Source organism: Aquarana catesbeiana, linkage group LG01 (genome assembly GCF_042186555.1).
Source record: "Aquarana catesbeiana isolate 2022-GZ linkage group LG01, ASM4218655v1, whole genome shotgun sequence".
Classification (NCBI taxonomy): domain Eukaryota; kingdom Metazoa; phylum Chordata; class Amphibia; order Anura; family Ranidae; genus Aquarana; species Aquarana catesbeiana.
Genome location: NC_133324.1, coordinates 953,248,719 through 953,270,040, shown reverse-complemented (window position 1 = coordinate 953,270,040; position 21,322 = coordinate 953,248,719). Strand labels below are relative to the sequence as shown.

The 21,322-nt window shown below is 52.5% G+C and overlaps 1 protein-coding gene across 1 annotated transcript; it reads right to left on the bottom strand.

The window, feature by feature from the left end:
- Nucleotides 1–4,414: 4,414 nt before the first annotated feature.
- Nucleotides 4,415–18,849, bottom strand: SIGMAR1 (sigma non-opioid intracellular receptor 1). The gene is made up of 4 exons (XM_073611659.1): nt 18,608–18,849; nt 15,624–15,824; nt 12,173–12,265; nt 4,415–9,569 (listed from the first exon to the last, which is right to left on the bottom strand). Exons 1-4 carry the CDS (start codon nt 18,756–18,758, stop codon nt 9,340–9,342), a joined length of 675 nt encoding a protein of 224 aa, XP_073467760.1. The 5' UTR covers nt 18,759–18,849; the 3' UTR covers nt 4,415–9,339.
- Between the last annotated feature and the right edge of the window lie 2,473 nt (nt 18,850–21,322).

Below are 21,322 nucleotides of genomic sequence, written 5' to 3'. Positions count from 1 at the left end.
AGAAGAGCCGGTCTGCCAACAACCTGTCGCCGGTCATGCTGATCCTCCAACTTTATTACTTACCCCCAGTGTTTCTCAATTCCAGTCTTCAAGGTGCCTCAACAGGTCATGTTTTCAGGCCCTCCATTATTCCGCACAGGTGATTTGATCAGTTTCACTGCCTTAGTAATTACCACAGCCCTTTCATCTGAGGGAAATCCTGAAAACATGACCTGTTGGTGTGCCTTGAGGACTGGAATGGAGAAACATTGACTTACTCAAATCAAGTATGCGGCGAGTGAAATCAGAACTCCTCATCTGCATATTTAGTGCATTAAAAAGTACAGAAACCAAAGGATGAGAATGACAGCCAGGCAGGCAGCATTTGTCATGACGTGGACAGCCTGCGTACAGCGTGTACATCTTCATGACAGGTTTGCTCTTTGAAGCACACAAGGAGCCCAGCAATCCTCCTCCCCCACAGCAAAGTGCAAACTTCTTTGGAGAGAATGGCTGTGAGCACTTCTTTCCAGTGCCCAGCCAATCCGTGGCCACTGCAGTTTAAAATAGCTGCTGCGTACATGGGCAGAAGGGGTGGAGCCTGTTCTGCCTGATAAATAGGGCTGCTGCATACATGGGCAGAAGGGGTGGAGCCTGTGCTGCCTGATAAAGTAGGGCTGCAGCGTACATAGGCACAAGGGGTGGAGCCTGTGCTGCCTGATATATAGGGCCACCGCATACATGGGCAGAAGAGGTGGAGCCTGTGCTGTCTGATAAGTAGGGCTGCTGCATACTTGGGCAGAAGGAGTGGAGCCTGTGCTGTCTGATATATAGGGCCACTGCATACATGGGCAGAAGAGGTGGAGCCTGTGCTGTCTGATAAGTAGGGCTGCTGCATACTTGGGCAGAAGGAGTGGAGCCTGTGCTGTCTGATATATAGGGCCACTGCATACATGGGCAGAAGAGGTGGAACCTGTGCTTCCTGATAAGTAGGGCTGCTGCGTACTTGGGCAGAAGGGGTGGAGCCTGTGCTGCCTGATAAGTAGGGCTGCTGCATACATAAGCAAAAGGGGTGGGGCCTGTGCTGCCTGATAAATAAGGCTGCTGCATACTTGGGCAGAAGAGGTGGAGCCTGTGCTGCCTGATAAGTAGGGCTGCTGCGTACATAGGCAGAAGAGCTGGAGCCTGTGCTGCCTGATAAGTAGGGCTGCTGCATACTTGGGCAGAAGGGGTGTGGCCTGTGCTGCCTGATAAGTTGGGCTGCTGCGTACATGGGCAGAAGAGTGGAGCCTGTGCTGCCTGATAAGTAGCACAGCCCAGCTGAATACTTGTCAGAGGACGAGGTCCAGCATTGAAGTGGTAACCAAATAGCCCAGAGTTTGGGATATTAAATTAAAAGCCAACCTTCTTCCCACGACCAAGTCCATTGTACTTAGAGGATATTCAGGAATCTTCCCCAGTCAGACAGGCTTGGTATCTGTTGTGAGCACCTTCCAGAACAAATCGGGAGAAGAAAAAAAAAAAAAAAAACCCTTTCTCAATTCCAGCTCCGGGCTTGAAATCCACCATGGCAGAGAAAGCCTGACCATGCTGGCTAGCAGAACGGGATGATCCAGGGATTGAGTCTGCTTGTCCCACACATCCAGAATTTTCAGTTGCAACAGTCCAGAATGATACTGCCTTGAAGGAGGCTACCATCAGGCCCAAGACCTTCATGTAAAAAACGAATGGTGAGGTGTCCGCTGGACCGTAGGGCCAGAATGAAGAAGTGGAGAGTCAGGAGCTTGTGGAAAAGGAAGAAATATCCTGGAGAGGGCAAGTCCAAAATCAGGCCCAGATATTTCAAGCAGTGTGTCGGTTCCAGCACGGACTTCTGTAGATTTCTGATTTATTGGAACCTCCGTATTGTCTGCACTGTCCAGTGGACACTGGATGACAGAATCTGGACCAACTTTTCTTTAAGTAGGATGCTGTCTAGGTATTCCATGGGTGAAATACTCTGAGAACACAGCAGAGCTAGGATAGGGGCTAACACATTGGTGAAGACTCAAGGTTCTGTGGACAGGAAACAAACTGGTAGTGTAGTATGACCAGAGCAAAGTGCAGGTAACATTTGCGCAGAGAGAAAAATGGGGCATCCTTGATATTCCACAAAGGCCAGAAGGTCCCCTGGTTGATGGGAGGCAATGAATGACCTGACAGGTTCCATACAGAATATTGACCCCGAAGAAATCCGTTGAGAATCTTTGGATCCAGAATGGCACAAATGTCTTTTTTGGCCTAGGGGACAGGGAATAGGTTTAAGCAGAACCCCTGAAACCTTTCCTCTTCTGGGACAGGGACAATGATATCCTGCAAGAGGAGCTGCCATGGAAGAACAAAAAGATCCAGCTGGAAGGTAAATTTGACAGCATGTAGTGGGGTGGCAGCAAAGTTCAAACTTCTAGTTTGTAGCAACTAGAGTCGCCCCCAGATTGTGATGAGGGCTTGTTCTCCAATTTAGTGGGTTTGGAGGACCAGGTCCTATGGTGGAAATGGAAGCCAGAGGCCTAAGAGATACATAAGAATCTCTCTTAGGAGCCAAAGGCTTGCCTAGAGGAGCTTTAGACAGTGCTCTTACCCCCCCCCCCCCCCCCACAACCTCTTTGATGTACTGTAGTTGTCCAAAGTGATACCAAAAAGGGGTTACCTTCTAAAGGGTATCCTTATAAGATGTATTTTTGCATGGAAGTTCTGCAGGACAGCACTTGAGCCAAAGGATCCTTCACACATACAACACAGAGTAGAGGCAGAGAGCCCTCTTGTAGCCCCCTGCAATCAGAAGTCTCTCTGAAAAATTCAGCAATGACATGGTGGCTGAGAACCCATCTGTGTGTAAACGAGAGTAAGGGAGTGCAACAGAAGGAGCTAATGGGCTCTCTAAGGGCAGTGCCTCTAATGGGGACAGCGGTCAGGGCTAACTAAATCAGGACCACACACCCAAACCTTTAGTAGAGCATGAGTTAGCAAGGCCACTGACCCATTCTTCTTGAGTCTATGATCAGCCATGTGTAAAAGGGATGTCTCACAAGGGGTAGTCACAACTTTTACTGCAGAAAGGACATTGTAAAGCCTTCTGTGACCAGTCAGTAAGTAGGCAGCTGAGCCCCAAAATCTTTCAAAGATAAGTGAGCAGTCCTAATTTATGGAATCTTACCGTCCCTCTTAGTAGCCAAGAATGGATGTTAGGGACTACGTCCCATCTACCCTGTTTCCCCGAAAATAAGACCTAGCGTGATTGTCAGTGATGGCTGCAATATAAGCCCTACCCCCCAAATAAGCCCTACGCTGAAAATAAGACCTACAAAGACTTTAACTAGGGCTTTTTTGGGGTTGTAGGGCTTATATTGCAGCCATCACTGACAATCACGCTAGGTCTTATTTTCGGGGAAGCAGGGTATGCAGAGCTGGGGATTGCTGGGAGTGGAAGGTGTTATGTTAGGCTTGTGATAGACTCACCCGGGACAGAGGCTGTTGGAGGGGACTGCATGCTAGCCTCTTGCCAACTGATTATGGGCCCTGGTTTGTTAACTTTTGTTTCATCTCTTCATGCCCTCTTACGTCTAAGTCACCCGGTGTCTATTAGGGGCACAGGGTGACCAAGCAAATGGAACAGTAATATTTATCCACAATATCTCTCACGAAATATACAAAGACTATTCCTGGTTCATTTGATTCTGAACTATACGTTAATTGAAAGGGCTGGTCACATTGGCCTCTGTACAATGTAGGAGATGGATAGTCTTCTACTGGTAGGCTTCTACTATTGTGAGAAGATGTCCTGTGCTTCTAATTATGATAATGCGGATTGTGTCTTCTGAGCTAGAAGATGGCGAGTCTGACCTGAAAATGTCAAACCTCTTAGTCACCTAGGCTGGTTAAATGATTAGTTAATTAGCTCCTGTTAATTTAGGTTTCTGGTTACAGTTGTATTGCTAGGGTAATATGATCAGGAGGGAGGAACCTCCTCCTCAAGTGTATACAAGCCTGTATTCTTGTGCTAATAAACAGTTCTTTTTCTGGTGTAGCCTGGTTCTTGGGGTTACTATTGCCAGATCCATTGGTCTCATGTTCCAGAGTTTAGGAAGCGATATACTTACGGAAGCACTCAAGCAGTGTGACAACTTTTGAGTGCTGATATCACATCCGAGATGGCGGCACCTGGCAGCAGTCTCAGGGATTTTGGATGTCTACATGTGGAAGGCTTTTACAGGTAAAAGGTCATGCAGAAAATACATTGAATGGACATATATTACAGGGTAATGATGGTTGTACCGAATGGTCTGCCGACTGGGTCCCTTAAAGGCATGCAATGACATTGAGTGAGTGCAATTCAAACATGCATGCCTTAAGCTTGAGGGATCAGAGCCAATTTCCTTCTATAAAAAGAAACACATTCTTTACATTTTATACTTTTTTTTATTAAAAAATATTCATGTTTAAAAACAAAATCAACAGAATTATTCTAAATTGTCAGAGGATATTTCTATTGCTTTCTCATCATCCCGGTCAAAGATACAAACGCCAGACACACCGGAGCCAACGTCGGTGGGCAGGGCCGGCTGAGACCAACAACCAATCAGAAACCACAGCATAAAAAGCCAATACTTTTAGAATGTTAACAATTTTAGCGCCTGGAGGAAGGCGATGTATTTAACCCCTGCACTGACGGAGATATCACATTCCCTGCAAGGGGTGGAGCTGGGAACTCATACACTGGACATAGACAGAGTGCAACTCAACCAGCCTCCTCCCAAAACATTCATTTTAAGTATTCTTCAAAAGGCTACAAGATTTCCAGATGGGACAGTGGGATTTAGGCAAAAGAGTCTCAAAATGCCTCAAGACGCTTGTACCCTGTTTCCCCGAAAATAAGACCTAGCGTGATTGTCAGTGATGGCTGCAATATAAGCCCTACCCTGTTTTGCCGAAAATAAGACCTACAAGGACTTTAACTAGGGCTTATATTGCAGCCATCACCGACAATCAAACTAGGTCTTATTTTCGGGGAAACAGGGTATGTATGAAAGAACCACAAAAAAAAAAAAAAAAATACATGAACTTCTGTTGCTGACCATACAAGTTGCAATCTCTTCTTACAACCCGATTTTTCTTTATGTCTGGAAGATATTTTTTTGGACAATGTTGCCCACAAAGCTTTAGAGAGACGCAGTCGCACCTTGCCTCACATACTTAGCAACACTCCCCACCGCACAATACCCCGAGTACGGAGGAGCATATGACCTCAACCTTCGAGGCAGTGCTCGGATCTAGTGGCCAGTCACTCAGCTGAAACACTGTCACGTGACCAAAGGGGTGATGTCATGGAGCATATGACCTTCCTACGATGTAGCGCTCAGGTTCGATGGTCAGTCAAATGGATGGGAATGCTGTGCCATGACAAGAAGATGAGATCATTGAGCATGTGGCCTCCTCCCATGATGCACTGCTTGGGTCCAATGGGCAGTCAACTGGTTGGTATGCTGTCCCATGACCAATGGGGGGTGATGTCATGAAACATGTGACCTAGGGTTGCCACCTCATCCCTTTAAACCCAAACACATATGATTAACACAGGTTTTGAGGACAATTCAATGCAGATAAGGCTCCAAGTGAGTTTAATTACCACCTTAATCAGCCACAGAACCTGTGTAATTCATATGTGTTTGGTTTTAAAGGGATGAGGTGGCAACCCTAATGTGACCTCCTCCTTTGGTGCAGTGCTTAGGCCCAATAGTCAATTAGTTGAAATGCTGTACCATGACCAATGGGGTAATGTCATTGAACATGTGACCTCCTCCTATGATGCAGTTCTCGGCTCCAATGGTCAGTCAACTGGTTGGAATGTTGTCCCATGACCAAGGGGATGTGTCATGGAACATGTGACCTCACCTTCACAATACTCCAAGGATGGGAGGAGGATGATTATGGCCTCATCCTTTAAGGCAGTGTTTGGGTCTAGTGGCCCGTCCTCAGCCGAAACATTGCCACATAGTTACATAGTAGGTGGTTGAAAAAGACACAAGTGTGTGATTATATGTCAGTGTTACATTGTATATCCCTGTATGCTGCAGTCGTTCAGATGCTTATCTAATAGTTTCTTTAAACTATCAATGCCACCCGCTGAAACCACCGCCTATGAAAGGGAATTCCACATCCTTGCCGCTCTTACAGTAAAGAACCCTCTATGTAGTTTAAGGTTAAACCTCTTTTCTTCTAATTTTAATGAGTGGCCATGAGTCTTGTTAAACTCCCTTCTGCGAAAACGTTTTATCCCTATTGTGGGGTCACCAGTATAGTATTTGTAAATTGAAATCATATCCACTCTCAAGCGTCTCTTCTCCAGAGAGAATAAGTTCAGTGCTCTCAACCTTTCCTCATAACTAATATCCTCCAGACCCTTTATTAGCTTTGTTGCCCTTCTTTGTACTCGCTCCATTTCCGGTACATCCTTCCTGAGGACTGGTGTCCAGAACTGGACAGCATACTCCAGGTGCAGCCGGACCAGAGTCTTGCAGAGTGGGAATTATCGTTTTATCTCTGGAGTTGATCACCTTTTTAATGCCAATATTCTGTTTGCTTTGTTAGCAGCAGCTTGGCATTGCATGCCATTGCTGAGCCTATCATCTACTAGGACCCCCAGGTCCTTCTCCATCCTAGATTCCCCCAGAGGTTCTCCCCCCAGTGTATAGATTGCATTCATATTTTTGCCACCCAAATGCATTATTTTACATTTTTCTACATTGAACTTCATTTGCCATCTAGTTGCCCACCTCATTAATTTGTTCAGATCTTTTTGCAAGGTTTCCACATCCTGCGGAGGAGTTATTGCCCTGCTTAGCTTAAGAATAAAATAAACAGGATTGGTCCCAGCACAGAACCGTGGGGAACCCAACTACCCACCCCTGACCATTCTGAGTACTCCCCATTTATCACCACCCTCTGAACTCGCCCTTGTAGCCAGTTTTCAATCCATGTACTCACCCTATGGTCCATGCCAACAGACCTTATTTTGTACAGTAAACGTTTATGGGGAACTGTGTCAAATGCTTTTGCAAAATCCAGATACACCACGTCTACGGGCCTTCCTTTATCTAGCAAGTCACCTCCTCATAGAAAGTTAATAGATTGGTTTGGCAAGAACGATTCAGGAATCCATGCCGATTACTGCTAATGATACCGTTCTCATTACTAAAATTTTGTATATAGTCCCTTACCTCTTCCTATGATGCATTGCTCAGGTCCAATGGTCAGTCAATGGGTGGGAATGCTGTCCCATGACCAAGGGGGGATGAGCTTGTGGAACATGACCTCACCTTCACAACCCTCCCACCGCATAATACGTCAACAATTATGGAGGAGGATATGACCTCGTCCTTTGAGGCAGTGCTTGGGTTTAGTGGCCAGTCACTTAATCCAAACATTGGCACATGACCAAGGGGGTGATGTCATGGAGCAGGTGACCTCTTCCTATGATGCAGTGCTTGGGTGCAAAGGTCAGTCAATGGGTGGGAATGCTGTCCTATGACCACGGGGATGAGCTCATGGAACATGACCTCACCTTCACAACCCTCTCACCGCATAATACGCCAATTATGGAGGATCATATGACCTCGTCCTTCGAGGCAGTGCTTGGGTCTAGTGGCCATTCGCTCAGCCGAAACATTGCCACATGCCCAAATGGGTGTTGTCATGGAGCATGTGACCTCTTCCTATGATGCAGTTCTCGGGTCCAATGGTCAGTCAGTGGGTGGGAATGCTGTCCCATGACCAAGGGGATCATGTCATAGAACATGTGACCTCACCTTCACAACCCTCCCACCACACAATACACCAATTATGGAGGATCATATGACCTCGTCCTTTGAGGCAGTACTTGAGTCTAGTGGCCAGTCACTCAGCCGAAACATTGCCACATGGCCAAGTGGGTGTTGTCATGGAGTGGGTGACCTCTTTCTATGATCCAGTGCTCGGGTCCAATGGTCAGTCAATGGGTGGGAATGCTGTCCCATGACCAAGGGGATGAGCTCATGGAACATGACCTCACCTTCACAACCCTCCCACCACACAATACGCCAATTATGGAGGATCATGTGACCTCGTCCTTTAAGGCAGTGCTTGGGTTTAGTGGCCAGTCACTTAATCCAAACATTGGCACATGACCAAGGGGGTGATGTCATGGAGCGGGTGACCTCTTCCTATGATGCAGTGCTCAGGCTCAGTGGGTGAGAATGCTGTCCCAAGACCAAGGGGACGATCTCGTGGAGCACTCCCATCACACAATACCCTGAGAATGGATGCAAATGTTCCCTCATGCTTTGAGGCAGTACTTTGGCCTTGTGGCCAATCAGAAGACCATCACATGACAAAGGGGGTAATGTCATGGAGCACGTGGCCTCCTATAATGCAATGCTTGCTTCCAACAGCCAATCGGTTCTGCCAGAACACTGTCACATGATCAAGGAGGTAACATCATGGAGGATGTGACCTCCTACAATGCAGTGCTTGAGTCTAGCTGCCAATCATTCAGCCAGAACAAATGTTACAAGATCAAGGAGGTAACGCAATGAAGAATGCGACTTCCTCCCTATGATTCAATGCTCAGGTCCAACGGCCAGTCACGTGGCCAGAACGCTTTCCCATGGCAAAAGGTAATGTCATGAAACCCTGTAAGCTCCGACATTGGGTAATTTGCATTGACTGAGATGAAAGAAAGAGCAGCTGGGGGGGCTGAGTATAATGGAGTTGAGGGCTTTACATTGTCACTGCTAACAGGTAGGGTGACAGGGTCTCTTTAAAAATTGTAGAAGGGTAAATTGTACTAGGACATTAAAGCTACAATCGAATTCCAAACAGAAGTTATGTCATACGACAAACGTCTAGATTTAATGTGTATGTGTTAAACTGTACAACATGATTGCATAGTGTGTGGCCAGCTGACCCGTTAAGGCTGCAGGTGAAAGAATTCACCACATACTATGGCTCCCCCGTGAAGGTGAGCTCAGAAAATGGCTTTGTGACAAGACCCCCTGTAATGGGCGTGTGTTCTCATTCTCGAGTGCTGCCTGAATCCTCCCCCCCCGGGGTGCAGCCATATTGTTCGATAGAAAGCACCTGCTTCTGCCCATTTAGCGGCCGTGTGGTTCTAACAAAAGACGCATCTCCTCAAGACCCCCCCCCCCCGCAGCCATGATGACCCCATGTGATGAAAAATATCTTCTAGCAGATTAAGGAAAACTAGATGGAGGTCCGCCGGTTATCCGCCAGAGTGGGGGGCGGGGCCCATTGACAGAGGGGGAGATGACGATTGGACGGCTGGGTTTAGAAGAACCCCACCTCGGACAGGTAGGTGTTGGCCTCCAGTAGCAGCGCCTTGTAGTAAACCCGGACGGTGTAGTACAAGGTGAGGAAGTCCTGGGTGCTGAAGAAGGTGTCTGCCAAAGCGAATCCCAACGTGGAGGGGATGAACCCCCGGCCGTACTCCACCATCCACGTCCCGGCGCTCCACTGGACGGCTGTGGCATCCCCCGCCTCGTGTACGATGGTATCTCCTGCAGAGCGGGAAAACATGGGAGGGTGAGCGGCGTATAGCCTGTATATCCATACTGAGCTACATTCATCATCAACAGCAATCAGAGGCCGACCAATCACACAGTTTTGTTTGTCAAAGCCAATCAAGTCAAGCAAGCTTACAAAAAAAAAAGTCTCTCTTGCTATTCCCCACAACAGAAAACAAAAGCAGAATTATAGTAGTACAGTCCCCCAGGGCTCTCACCACAATGTGCAAGTATGAATACCTGGTGATCCTGCCAGGACACGGTACTTCCCCCTGCAGGGTGACAACACTGTTTTGCCTGGAGTGATTTCACTGCAGGGTTGTCACCTTCTGCAGCTGGGTGTCTTAACTTAAGTGGAGTGGGGGAGGGTTATCGGCAGTGATACCCTACCTATCAGCCCTGGACATGTATCCACCAGAGCCGGGATGAGGGACCCTAGAGAGGAGCTTATTTACTTCCAGATGTAGGGTGTCCCTTTGGATGCCTCCTGGGGCGGATTAAGGATCTTGGCGGCCCCTATGAGGACGTCAGATTGGGACTTGGAGCTACACTATATTGTCAAAAGTATTGGGACACCTGCCTTTACAGGCACACGAACTTTAATGGCATCCCAGTCTTAGTCCATAGGGTTCAATATTGAGTTGGCCCACCCTTTACAGATATAACCGCTTCAACTCTTCTGGGAAGGCCGTCCACAAGGTTTAGGAGGGTGTCTATGGGAATGTTTGACCGTTCTTCCAGAAGAGCATTTGTGAGGTCAGGCAGTGATGTTGGATGAGAAGGCCTGGCTCGCAGTCTCCGCTTTAATTCATCCAAAAGAGGTTCTGTCAGGTTGAGGTCAGGACTCTGTGCAGGTCAGTCAAGTTCCTCCACCCCAAACTCGCTCATCCATGTCTTTAGAGACCTTGCTTTGTGCTCTGGTCCAAATCATTTGGTGGAGGGGGGATTATGGTGTGGGGGGTTGTTTTTCAGGGGTTGGGCTTGGCCCCTTAGTTCCAGTGAAGGGAACTCTTAAGGCGTCAGCATACCAAGACATTTTGGACAATTTCCTGCTCCCAACTTTGTGGGAACAGTTTGGGGATGGCCCCTTCCTGTTCCAACATGACTGCGCACCAATGCACAAAGCAAGGTCCATAAAGACATGGATGAGCGAGTTTGGGGTGGAGGAACTTGACTGACCTGCACAGAGTCCTGACCTCAACCCGATAGAATGCCTTTGGGATGAATTAGAGCAGAAACTGTGAGCCAGGCCTTCTCATCCTCACAAATGCTCTTCTGGAAGAATGGTCAGAAATTCCCATAGACACACTCCTAAACCTTGTGGACGGCCTTCCCAGAAGAGTTGAAGCTGTTAGAGCTGTAAAGGTTGGGCCAACTCAATATTGAACCCCACGGACTAAGACTGGGATGCCATTAAAGATCATGTGTGTGTAGACAGGCGTCCCAATACTTTTGGTAAAATAGTGTAAACTAGGGGGTGGGTGGAGTTGGGCTAAACATTTATTTTTAAAATGTATCCATTTTCAGGCGGCTTATGTCCTCTTCACCTCTGTTTGGCACTGGGCAGTCCACAATGACGTGCAGTACAAGTGTCTCTGATGCCAGAGCCTTGTTATCTATATTATATGCAAATGCAGGGATCCAAGGGACCTGTCCATGTGCACGACCTCCCTTCCCCCTGGGATTCCGTGAGCGCCCCCTCTTCACCCTGATATTTCCACCTGGGATTCCACAGGGCACCCCTCCCCTTCCCCCTGAGACTCCGCGAGCGCCCCCTCTCCACCCTGAGACTCCGCGGGGTACCCCTCCCCTTCCCCCTGAGACTCCGCGAGCGCCCCCTCTCCACCCTGAGACTCCGCGGGGTACCCCTCCCCTTCCCCCTGGGATTCCGTGTGCCCCCCCTTCTTCACCCTGAGATTCCGCGTGGCACCCCTTCTCTTCCCCCTGGGATTCCATGACCGCCCCCTCTTCACCCTGAGATTCTGCAGGGCACCCCTCCCCCTTCCCCCTGGGATTCCATGACCGCCCCCTCTTCACCCTGAGATTCTGCAGGGCACCCCTTCCCCCTGGGATTCCGTGAGCGCTCCCTCTTCACCCTGAGATTCCACAGGGCACCCCTCCCCTTCTCCCTGGGATTCCGTGAGCGCCCCCTATTCACCCTGAGATTCCGCAGGGCACCCCTCCCCTTGGGATTCCGTGAGCACTCCCTCTTCACCCTGAGATGCAACAGGGCACCCCTCCCCCCTGGGATTCCGTGAGCACCCCCTCTTCACCCTGAGATTCCACGGGGCACCCCTCCCCCTGGGATTCTGTGAGCGCCCCCTCTTCACCTTGAGATTCCGCGGGGCACCCCTCCCCCTTTCCCCTGGGATTCCGCGGGGCACCCCTCCCCCTTTCCCCTGGGATTCTGCGGGGCAACCCTGCCCCTTCCCCCTGGGATTCTGTGGACACCCCATCTTCATTCTGAGATTAAAGGCACCTCTCCCCTCTGGGGTTCCATGAGCACCCCCTCCCTTCACCCTGGGGTTCCATGCGCACCCCCACAGTTGTGTGTTACACCCCCCCCCCCCCCAGAAGGTTGCAGGACCCCCTCTTACCGGGATAAAATAGTTCACTCTTTGTCGTTCCTTCTTTCCACTGCCGGAATGTTCCAGACAAGATGGTGTCCGTGATCTCCGCCCAATAACGACCTGCAAGAGAAGCCACAGAGTAAAAAAAGTGTATGGAACCCCCAAAAATGGACCAGAGTAATCTTTACTGCCATAGATCTGATTACTTGAAGTATAACTGAAGGCAAACTCTTTCCTTTGGTCCTGGATACAGTAGAGGTAGATTAGAACCCCTGGCAGTTTTTATTGTTCTGTGTCCCCGTTAGGGAAATTCCCCCTCTATTTGTCCCCTTTCCCCATTATCATCGAATGTGAAAGAAAAAATCCCAAATTTTGGGTTGTCATAACAGGAATAGGAGGGGAAATCTTCCAATGGGGGACACTAGTTCTGGTGACAGCCAGGTATTCCCTCACTTTAGAGAGAGATTTTATCTGACTTCCTGTTTGGCTATGAGACAGGAAGTGAAGGGAAATCTCCCCAGTGGGACACAGAAGACACAAAAATAAACAGCCAGGGCTTATAACCTTCCCTTACTCCATCCAAAATGAAAAAAATAAAAATAAAGTTTGTCTTTTGTTCTATTTTCTAGACGCACCGAATGCATACAAAAACAAAACTGACTGCCTTTGTCCAATCACAGCCCAGAGCTCTGTGTTCGTAAACAACACAGAGCTCTGTACAGAGGGAGCGATCTGTCCGTTACCAGTGAAGGCAAAACAGATTAAGCGTCACCTTTAACCATACAGAGGAGTCCCCCGTGTGATAACCTCTTTGTACATTTTTATTGATCTCGTCGACACACTCGCAGAGGATCCCTCCCCCGCAACCTCTGATAACGGACTCTGACAGGCCCCCCCCCCCTCCTCATCTGGTGTCATCTCCTAATCTCTCCTGGCAGTGCCGAGTCAGCAGGGAGCCCGGCCATGAACTCTCCGTACAAAGAGTGAAAGTGCAAGGACGTCGCACACTGTGAGCACAAGGTCCGGGAAGGTCCGGGGGGGGGGGGGGCGGGGTGGTGACATGTCAGAGACTTTCCCAGATCAATAATCAAATGTGCGGAATGAAGGAAGGAGAAAGTCTTTATTGCTGCCGACGTACCTATTAAAGTGGAACCTTGGGGGGGGGGGGGGGGGGGGGGATGTGGCATAATGCAGTCTGTCACTGCAAACCTATGACCCCAGATGACCCCTGTGTAATCCCATGACCCCAGAGCACCCCTGTGTAATCCCATGACCCCTGTGTAATCCCATGACCCCAGAGCACCCCTGTGTAATCCCATGACCCCAGAGCACCCCTGTGTAATCCCATGACCCCAGAGCACCCCTGTGTAATCCCATGACCCCAGATCACCCCTGTGTAATCCCATGACCCCAGAGCACCCCTGTGTAATCCCATGACCCCTGTGTAATCCCATGACCCCAGAGCACCCCTGTGTAATCCCATGACCCCTAAGCACCCCTGTGTAATCCCATGACCCCAGAGCACCCCTGTGTAATCCCATGACCCCAGAGCACCCCTGTGTAATCCCATGACCCCAGAGCACCCCTGTGTAATCCCATGACCCCAAAGCACCCCTGTATAATCCCATGACCCCTAAGCACCCCTGTATAATCCCATGACCCCCAAGCACCCCTGTATAATCCCATGACCCCTAAGCACCCCTGTATAATCCCATGAGCCCTGAGCACCCCTGTGTAATCCCATGACCCCTGAGTACCCCTGTGTAATCCCTGAGCACTCTTGTGCCACCAGTGTCTCCTGTGACCCCAGTGTTCATGGGCCTCCAGAGCCCCTTGTGTCATACCATGACCCCTGAGCACTCCCACACCAGTGTCTCCAGTGGCCCCAGCCCACCCAGTGTCATCCTATGAACCCAGCACTTCTGTGCCTCCAAAGATCCATGTGTAATCCAGAAATGCTTTAATCCCTGTGTCTCCAGTAACCCAGAGCACTTTGCATCATCTCCTGTGCCTCCAGAGCACCCAGTTTTATACCCATGACACCTGTGCACTCCCATGACCCCAGAGCACCCGATATCATCCCCATGGTCCCAGAGCACCCTACATCATCCCCATGGCCCCAGAGCACCCGATATCATCCCCATGACCCCAGAGCACCCGATATCATCCCCATGGCCCCAGAGCACCCGATATCATCCCCATGGCCCCAGAGCACCCGATATCATCCCCATGGCCCCAGAGCACCCGATATCATCCCCATGACCCCAGAGCACCCGATATCATCCCCATGACCCCAGAGCACCCGATATCATCCCCATGGCCCCAGAGCACCCGATATCATCCCCATGACCCCAGAGCACCCGATATCATCCCCATGGCCCCAGAGCACCCGATATCATCCCCATGGCCCCAGAGCACCCGATATCATCCCCATGGTCCCAGAGCACCCGATATCATCCCCATGGCCCCAGAGCACCCTATATCATCCCCATGGCCCCAGAGCACCCGATATCATCCCCATGGTCCCAGAGCACCCGATATCATCCCCATGACCCCAGAGCACCCGATGATATCCCATGACCCCAGAGCACCCGATGATATCCCATGACCCCAGAGCACCCGATATCATCCCATGACCCTGGTATACCTGTGACCCCTGTGCCTCCAAAGCACTGTGTATTATTCCATGACCCCTGTTCATTCCTGTGACCCCCCCCCCCCCACTTGCAACTCTCTCCATGCACAGCAAGCTTTTTTTTCACCTGCTCCTACGTCTTGTATGGATAGAATAGCTGGTGGAAGGAACCAACAGCATGTGGCAGGGGAGCACGTATTCTACACACCCAAAGGGTGGAATATCTGCAGCGGTGGCCAGGGAGCAGCATTGCGGCGGATTTTCAACACACAGGCCCTTTTCTTTCCATTTGTTGGTTTACAGGGTAGCAAATCCCCACATTAGCTACATTTGCCAATTCCCTCCAGCACTGCCTACAATTGTTACATTGTGTCTCTTCTCTTTTCCTTAAATGGAGTTGAAGAACTTTTTAGGAGTAAGTCGGGGGAAATAAAATACATGTAGTGGACACGATGCAGGACGCACGTTTGTTATGAATGAACCCTTTTTTACTGCTGCCTATTGTAAGTGAAGAGAATTCGACTATTTATTTATATTTTATTTCAGGTACTTATATAGTGCCGTCAATTTACGCAGCGCTTTACATATACATTCACATCAGTCTCCGCCCTCAAGGAGCTTACAATCTAAGGTCCCTAACTCTTATTCATACATACTAGGGACAATTCAGACAGGATTCAATTAACCTTCTACTAGAAGAGGGAATACCCTAAAAACATTTGCTTTTTCCCTATTGGTTATTTCACAAAGAACAAAAAATGTACATGTGTCTTATAGAGGAGGAGGAAGCTGTGCTGGATCAGTAATCTGTACATAATCCATAAACCCACCCAAACCACTGACCTGAGTGCCCGCCGGTGTCCATGGCAGTCCCGAAGAGCAGCACATACTCGGTGAGGGAGGCGTGCAGGAGGCACATGGAGCCCATCCACCCACCGGCGTTCACAAACACCCACTGCATGTCCTCATCCGGTAAGATGTGACCGGGGTGCTTCTTCCTCAACTCAATGATGATCTTGGAGAAGGCGACTTCATAGTCCAGACCTGGGGGGAGGAGAAAGAGAGAAGGGGGTCAGAGCGGGGGTGGGGTGGGGAGTCCCCAGAGGAAGCGCCCTGTGCCATGCCAACCACCTGAGTACCCCTTCTCTGCTGACCACCCCCCTTACTACCATCCATCTCAACACCACTTCTTACCACCTCCTCTCCCTCTCCTCCAACTAAAGCAACCCCTCCACCAATGACCCAAGAGTTCCTTCTCCCCTCCACCAATGACCCAAGAGTTCCTTCTCCCCTCCACCAATGACCCAAGAGTTCCTTCTCCCCTCCACCAATGACCCAAGAGTTCCTTCTCCCCTCCACCAATGACCCAAGAGTTCCTTCTCCCCTCCACCAATGACCCAAGAGTTCCTTCTCCCCTCCACCAATGACCCAAGAGTTCCTTCTCCCCTCCACCAATGACCCAAGAGTTCCTTCTCCCCTCCACCAATGACCCAAGAGTTCCCTCTCCCCTCCACCAATGACCCAAGAGTTCCCTCTCCCCTCCACCAATGACCCAAGAGTTCCCTCTCCCCTCCACCAATGACCCAAGAGTTCCCTCTCCCCTCCACCAATGACCCAAGAGTTCCCTCTCCCCTCCACCAATGACCCAAGAGTTCCTTCTCCCCTCCACCAATGACCCAAGAGTTCCTTCTCCCCTCCACCAATGACCCAAGAGTTCCTTCTCCCCTCCACCAATGACCCAAGAGTTCCTTCTCCCCTCCACCAATGACCCAAGAGTTCCTTCTCCCCTCCACCAATGACCCAAGAGTTCCTTCTCCCCTCCACCAATGACCCAAGAGTTCCTTCTCCCCTCCACCAATGACCCAAGAGTTCCTTCTCCCCTCCACCAATGACCCAAGAGTTCCTTCTCCCCTCCACCAATGACCCAAGAGTTCCTTCTCCCCTCCACCAATGACCCAAGAGTTCCTTCTCCCCTCCACCAATGACCCAAGAGTTCCTTCTCCCCTCCACCAATGACCCAAGAGTTCCTTCTCCCCTCCACCAATGACCCAAGAGTTCCTTCTCCCCTCCACCAATGACCCAAGAGTTCCTTCTCCCCTCCACCAATGACCCAAGAGTTCCTTCTCCCCTCCACCAATGACCCAAGAGTTCCTTCTCCCCTCCACCAATGACCCAAGAGTTCCTTCTCCCCTCCACCAATGACCCAAGAGTTCCTTCTCCCCTCCACCAATGACCCAAGAGTTCCCTCTCCCCTCCACCAATGACCCAAGAGTTCCTTCTCCCCTCCACCAATGACCCAAGAGTTCCTTCTCCCCTCCACCAATGACCCAAGAGTTCCCTCTCCCCTCCACCAATGACCCAAGAGTTCCCTCTCCCCTCCACCAATGACCCAAGAGTTCCCTCTCCCCTCCACCAATGACCCAAGAGTTCCTTCTCCCCTCCACCAATGACCCAAGAGTTTCTTCTCCCCTCCACCAATGACCCAACAGTTCCTTCTCCCCTCACTCACCAAGGGCCCCTCTTATTTTGCTGCTACTACCTTGACGCCCCCACCTTAAAAACCACTGGGTGTGCCACTTTCTCCTCACTGTCCACTCTGGGGCCCTCTCCTCCTTCACCAACCACCCCAGAAGGTGCCTTCCTTCTCTGACCACTGTGTCACCTTTTCCTCCTTTCCTTCAACCACCTTGGAGACCCTCTCTTCTCCCAACAACCACCAGGGGCCATCTACTCTTAACCCAGGACTACCCAGGGGCCCTCTTCTCTAATAACCACCTTGGGGACCCTTTCCTGCTCCAACAATTCCCTCAGAGACCCTCTCCTTCTCTGCCACCACAACCACCTCGTGGACCCTCTCCTTCTCCGCCTTGGTGACCCTCGCTTCTTTGCCAACCAATCAGGGGCCTTCTCCTCCTCTGCCACTCAGGGGCCCCCTTCCAACCACCCAGGGGCCCTCTCCTCAGCCACTCAGGGGCCCCCTTCTAACCACCTTGGGGACCCTTTCCTGCACCAAAAATTCCCTCAGAGACCCTCTCCTTCTCTGTGACCCTCTCCTTCTTCACCTCAGGGACCCTCGCCTTCTATGCCAACCACCTAAGGGCCCTCTCCTCCTCTGCCACTCAGGGGCCCCCTTCCAACCACTCAGGGGCCCTCTCCTCCTCTGCCACCCAGGGGCCCCCTTCCAACCACCCAGGGGCCCTCTCCTCCTCTGCCACTCAGGGGCCCCCTCCTCCTCTGCCACTCAGGGGCCCCCTTCCAACCACCCAGGGGCCCTCTCCTCCTCCGCCACTCAGGGGCCCCCTTCCAACCACCGAGGGCCCCTCTCCTCTGCCAACCACTCAGGGGCCCCCTTCCAACCTTTTAGGGGCCCTCTCCTCTGCCAACCACCTAGGGGCCCCCTTCCAACCACCCAGGGGCCCTCTCCTCTGCCAACCACCCAGGGGCCCCCTTCCAACCACCCAGGGGCCCTCTCCTCTGCCAACCACCCAGGGGCCCTCTCCTCTGCCAACCACCCAGGGGCCCCCTTCCAACCTTTCAGGGGCCCTCTCCTCTGCCAACCACCCAGGGGCCCCCTTCCAACCACCCAGGGGCCCTCTCCTCTGCCAACCACCCAGGGGCCCCCTTCCAACCACCCAGGGGCCCTCTCCTCTGCCAACCACCCAGGGGCCCCCTTCCAACCACCCAGGGGCCCCCTCCTCTGCCAACCACTCAGGGGCCCCCTTCCAACCACCCAGGGGCCCTCTCCTCCTCTGCCACTAATCTCCTGCCTTCTTGCTCAGCAGACATGTGACCCGGCTGCAGAGTGACCCGTCGGGGGGCGTGGTTACCGGCGTGTTCCCGGGCCAGGGCGGAGATCTCCTCCCGGGAGAAGATGTACGGTTTGCTCATCAGCCATTGGTGGACCAGAGTCAGCAGGACCCCGACCACCGCCACCAGCACGGCGGCCCTCACCAACCGGGACCCGCAACATCCGTACATGGCAGACAGTTAGCGGACACACCGGAGACCCGCTTCCTACTGCCGCAGAGACACGCCCACCACCCCGCTCCTCCAATAGGAGGACATCGGACGGCCCGACGACTGATCAGAAAAGGCGGGCTGACTGTCATTGCACAACAGCGACACCCGCTGGCCGCAGCGGTGGAACTGCAGCGCATGGCTCAAACCATCATATCCTTGGATCGTAAAGAAATCTCCTACCCCACGGGGGAGATTTCCCTTCACTTCCTCTCCTGGAGAAGAAACAGGAAGTGAGAGCGAATCTCTCCAAAGTCAGTTATTGGCGGATTCCCCCCAGGCCATTCCAATTTTTTTTGCATTTTGCTATCACTTTCAGTGCTGATGACAATAGTCAGCAAGTTAAATAGAAGGGTGAATCTGCCCAGCGGGGACATGCAATAGATAGCAATAAAAGCTAGCTAGAGGGTCTAATCTTTGCCCTACTCCATCCAATATATAAAAAAGCCTATTACATACAATTTAAACCACCACACAACCGCTTGTTTTTACCACCCATGTGAATGACCCTGAAGTCAAATCGATCTCAGCCTTCAGCCTATCACCTATAATAGTATCCAGGCCCAAACTGGGACCAAAAAATATGCCTGGGCACTGAGGAGGCGAGGCGGGCTATCCTAACAGAGCCGGAGCTGAGGGGGCCGGGAAAGAGCACAGGGGAGGGAGGGCTGGAGAGCAAGGGGGGCCTGAGGGTGGTTCAGAGATCAGTGGGGGATGGAGAGCATTAGGGGGAGCTGGAAAGCACGAGGAGGGGGCTGAGAGCACTGGGAGGCTGGAGAGCACGAGGAGAAGGCTGAGAGCATAGGGGGGCTGGAGAGCACGAGGAGAAGGCTGAGAGCATAGGGGGGCTCGAGAGCACAGAGAGGGGGCTAAGAGCACTGGGGGGGGCTGGAGCGCACGAGGAGGGGGCTGAGAGCACTGAGGGGCTGGAGAGCATGGGGAGGGGGCTGAGAGCACTGGGGGGCTGGAGAGCATGGGGAGGGGGCTGAGAGCACTGGAGAGCACAGGGAGGGGGCTGAGAGCACTGGGGGGCTGGAGAGCATGGGGAGGGGGCTGAGAGCACTGGGGGGCTGGAGAGCACGAGGAGGGGGCTGAGAGCACTGGGGGGCTGGAGAGCACGGGGGGGGGCTGGAGAGCACGAGGAGGGGGCTGAGAGCACAGGGGGGCTGGAGAGCACAAGGAGGGGGCTGAGAGCACTGGGGGGCTGGAGAGCACGGGGGGGGGGGGGGCTGGAGAGCACGAGGAGGGGGCTGAGAGCACAGGGGGGCTGGAGAGCACGAGGAGGGGGCTGAGAGCACTGGCAGGCTGGAGAGCACGAGGAGGGGGCTGAGAGCACAGGGGGGCTGGAGAGCACGAGGAGGGGGCTGAGAGCACAGGGGGGCTGGAGAGCACGAGGAGGGGGCTGAGAGCACTGGGGGGCTGGAGAGCACGAGGAGAAGGCTGAGAGCATAGGGGGGCTCAAGAGCACAGAGAGGGGGCTAAGAGCACTGGGGGGGCTGGAGCGCACGAGGAGGGGGCTGAGAGCACTGAGGGGCTGGAGAGCATGGGGAGGGGGCTGAGAGCACTGGGGGGCTGGAGAGCACGAGGAGGGGGCTGAGAGCACTGGGGGGCTGGAGAGCACGGGGGGGGGGGGCTGGAGAGCACGAGGAGGGGGCTGAGAGCACAGGGGGGCTGGAGAGCACAAGGAGGGGGCTGAGAGCACTGGGGGGCTGGAGAGCACGGGGGGGGGGTGCTGGAGAGCACGAGGAGGGGGCTGAGAGCACAGGGGGGCTGGAGAGCACGAGGAGGGGGCTGAGAGCACTGGGGGGCTGGAGAGCACGAGGAGAAGGCTGAGAGCATAGGGGGGCTCGAGAGCACAGAGAGGGGGCTAAGAGCACTGGGGGGGCTGGAGCGCATGAGGAGGGGGCTGAGAGCACTGAGGGGCTGGAGAGCATGGGGAGGGGGCTGAGAGCACTGGGGGGCTGGAGAGCATGGGGAGGGGGCTGAGAGCACTGGGGGGCTGGAGAGCACGAGGAGGGGGCTGAGAGCACTGGGGGGCTGGAGAGCACGGAGGGGGGGGGGCTGGAGAGCACGAGGAGGGGGCTGAGAGCACAGGGGGGCTGGAGAGCACAAGGAGGGGGCTGAGAGCACTGGGGGGCTGGAGAGCACGGGGGGGGGGGGGTGGCTGGAGAGCACGAGGAGGGGGCTGAGAGCACAGGGGGGCTGGAGAGCACGGGGAGGGGGCTGAGAGCACAGGGGGGCTGGAGAGCACGGGGAGGGGGCTGAGAGCACAGGGGGGCTAGAGAGCACGGGGAGGGGGCTGAGAGCACAGGGGGGCTGGAGAGCACGAGGAGGGGGCTGGAGAGCACGAGGAGGGGGCTGGAGAGCACGGGGGGGGGGTGACGACACTGAAGAGCACTAGGGGACCCTAGGGATCTGCACTCAGATATGTAGTGTTATTTTATACATATATATATATATATAATACACACACACACGTATATTATATACATGTGTATGCTCGCCCAGGTGTATGACATTCTTTA

Coding starts and splice junctions, on each gene's coding strand:
- SIGMAR1 (XM_073611659.1), bottom strand. CDS start 18,758: ATGTACGGATGTTGCGGGTCCCGGTTGGTGAGGGCCGCCGTGCTGGTG. Junction 12,266..15,623: donor GGACACCGGCGGGCACTCAG/GTCAGTGGTTTG, acceptor CTTCTCTTGCAG/GTCGTTATTGGGCGGAGATC. Junction 9,570..12,172: donor GAGTGAACTATTTTATCCCG/GTAAGAGGGGGT, acceptor CCCGCTCTGCAG/GAGATACCATCGTACACGAG.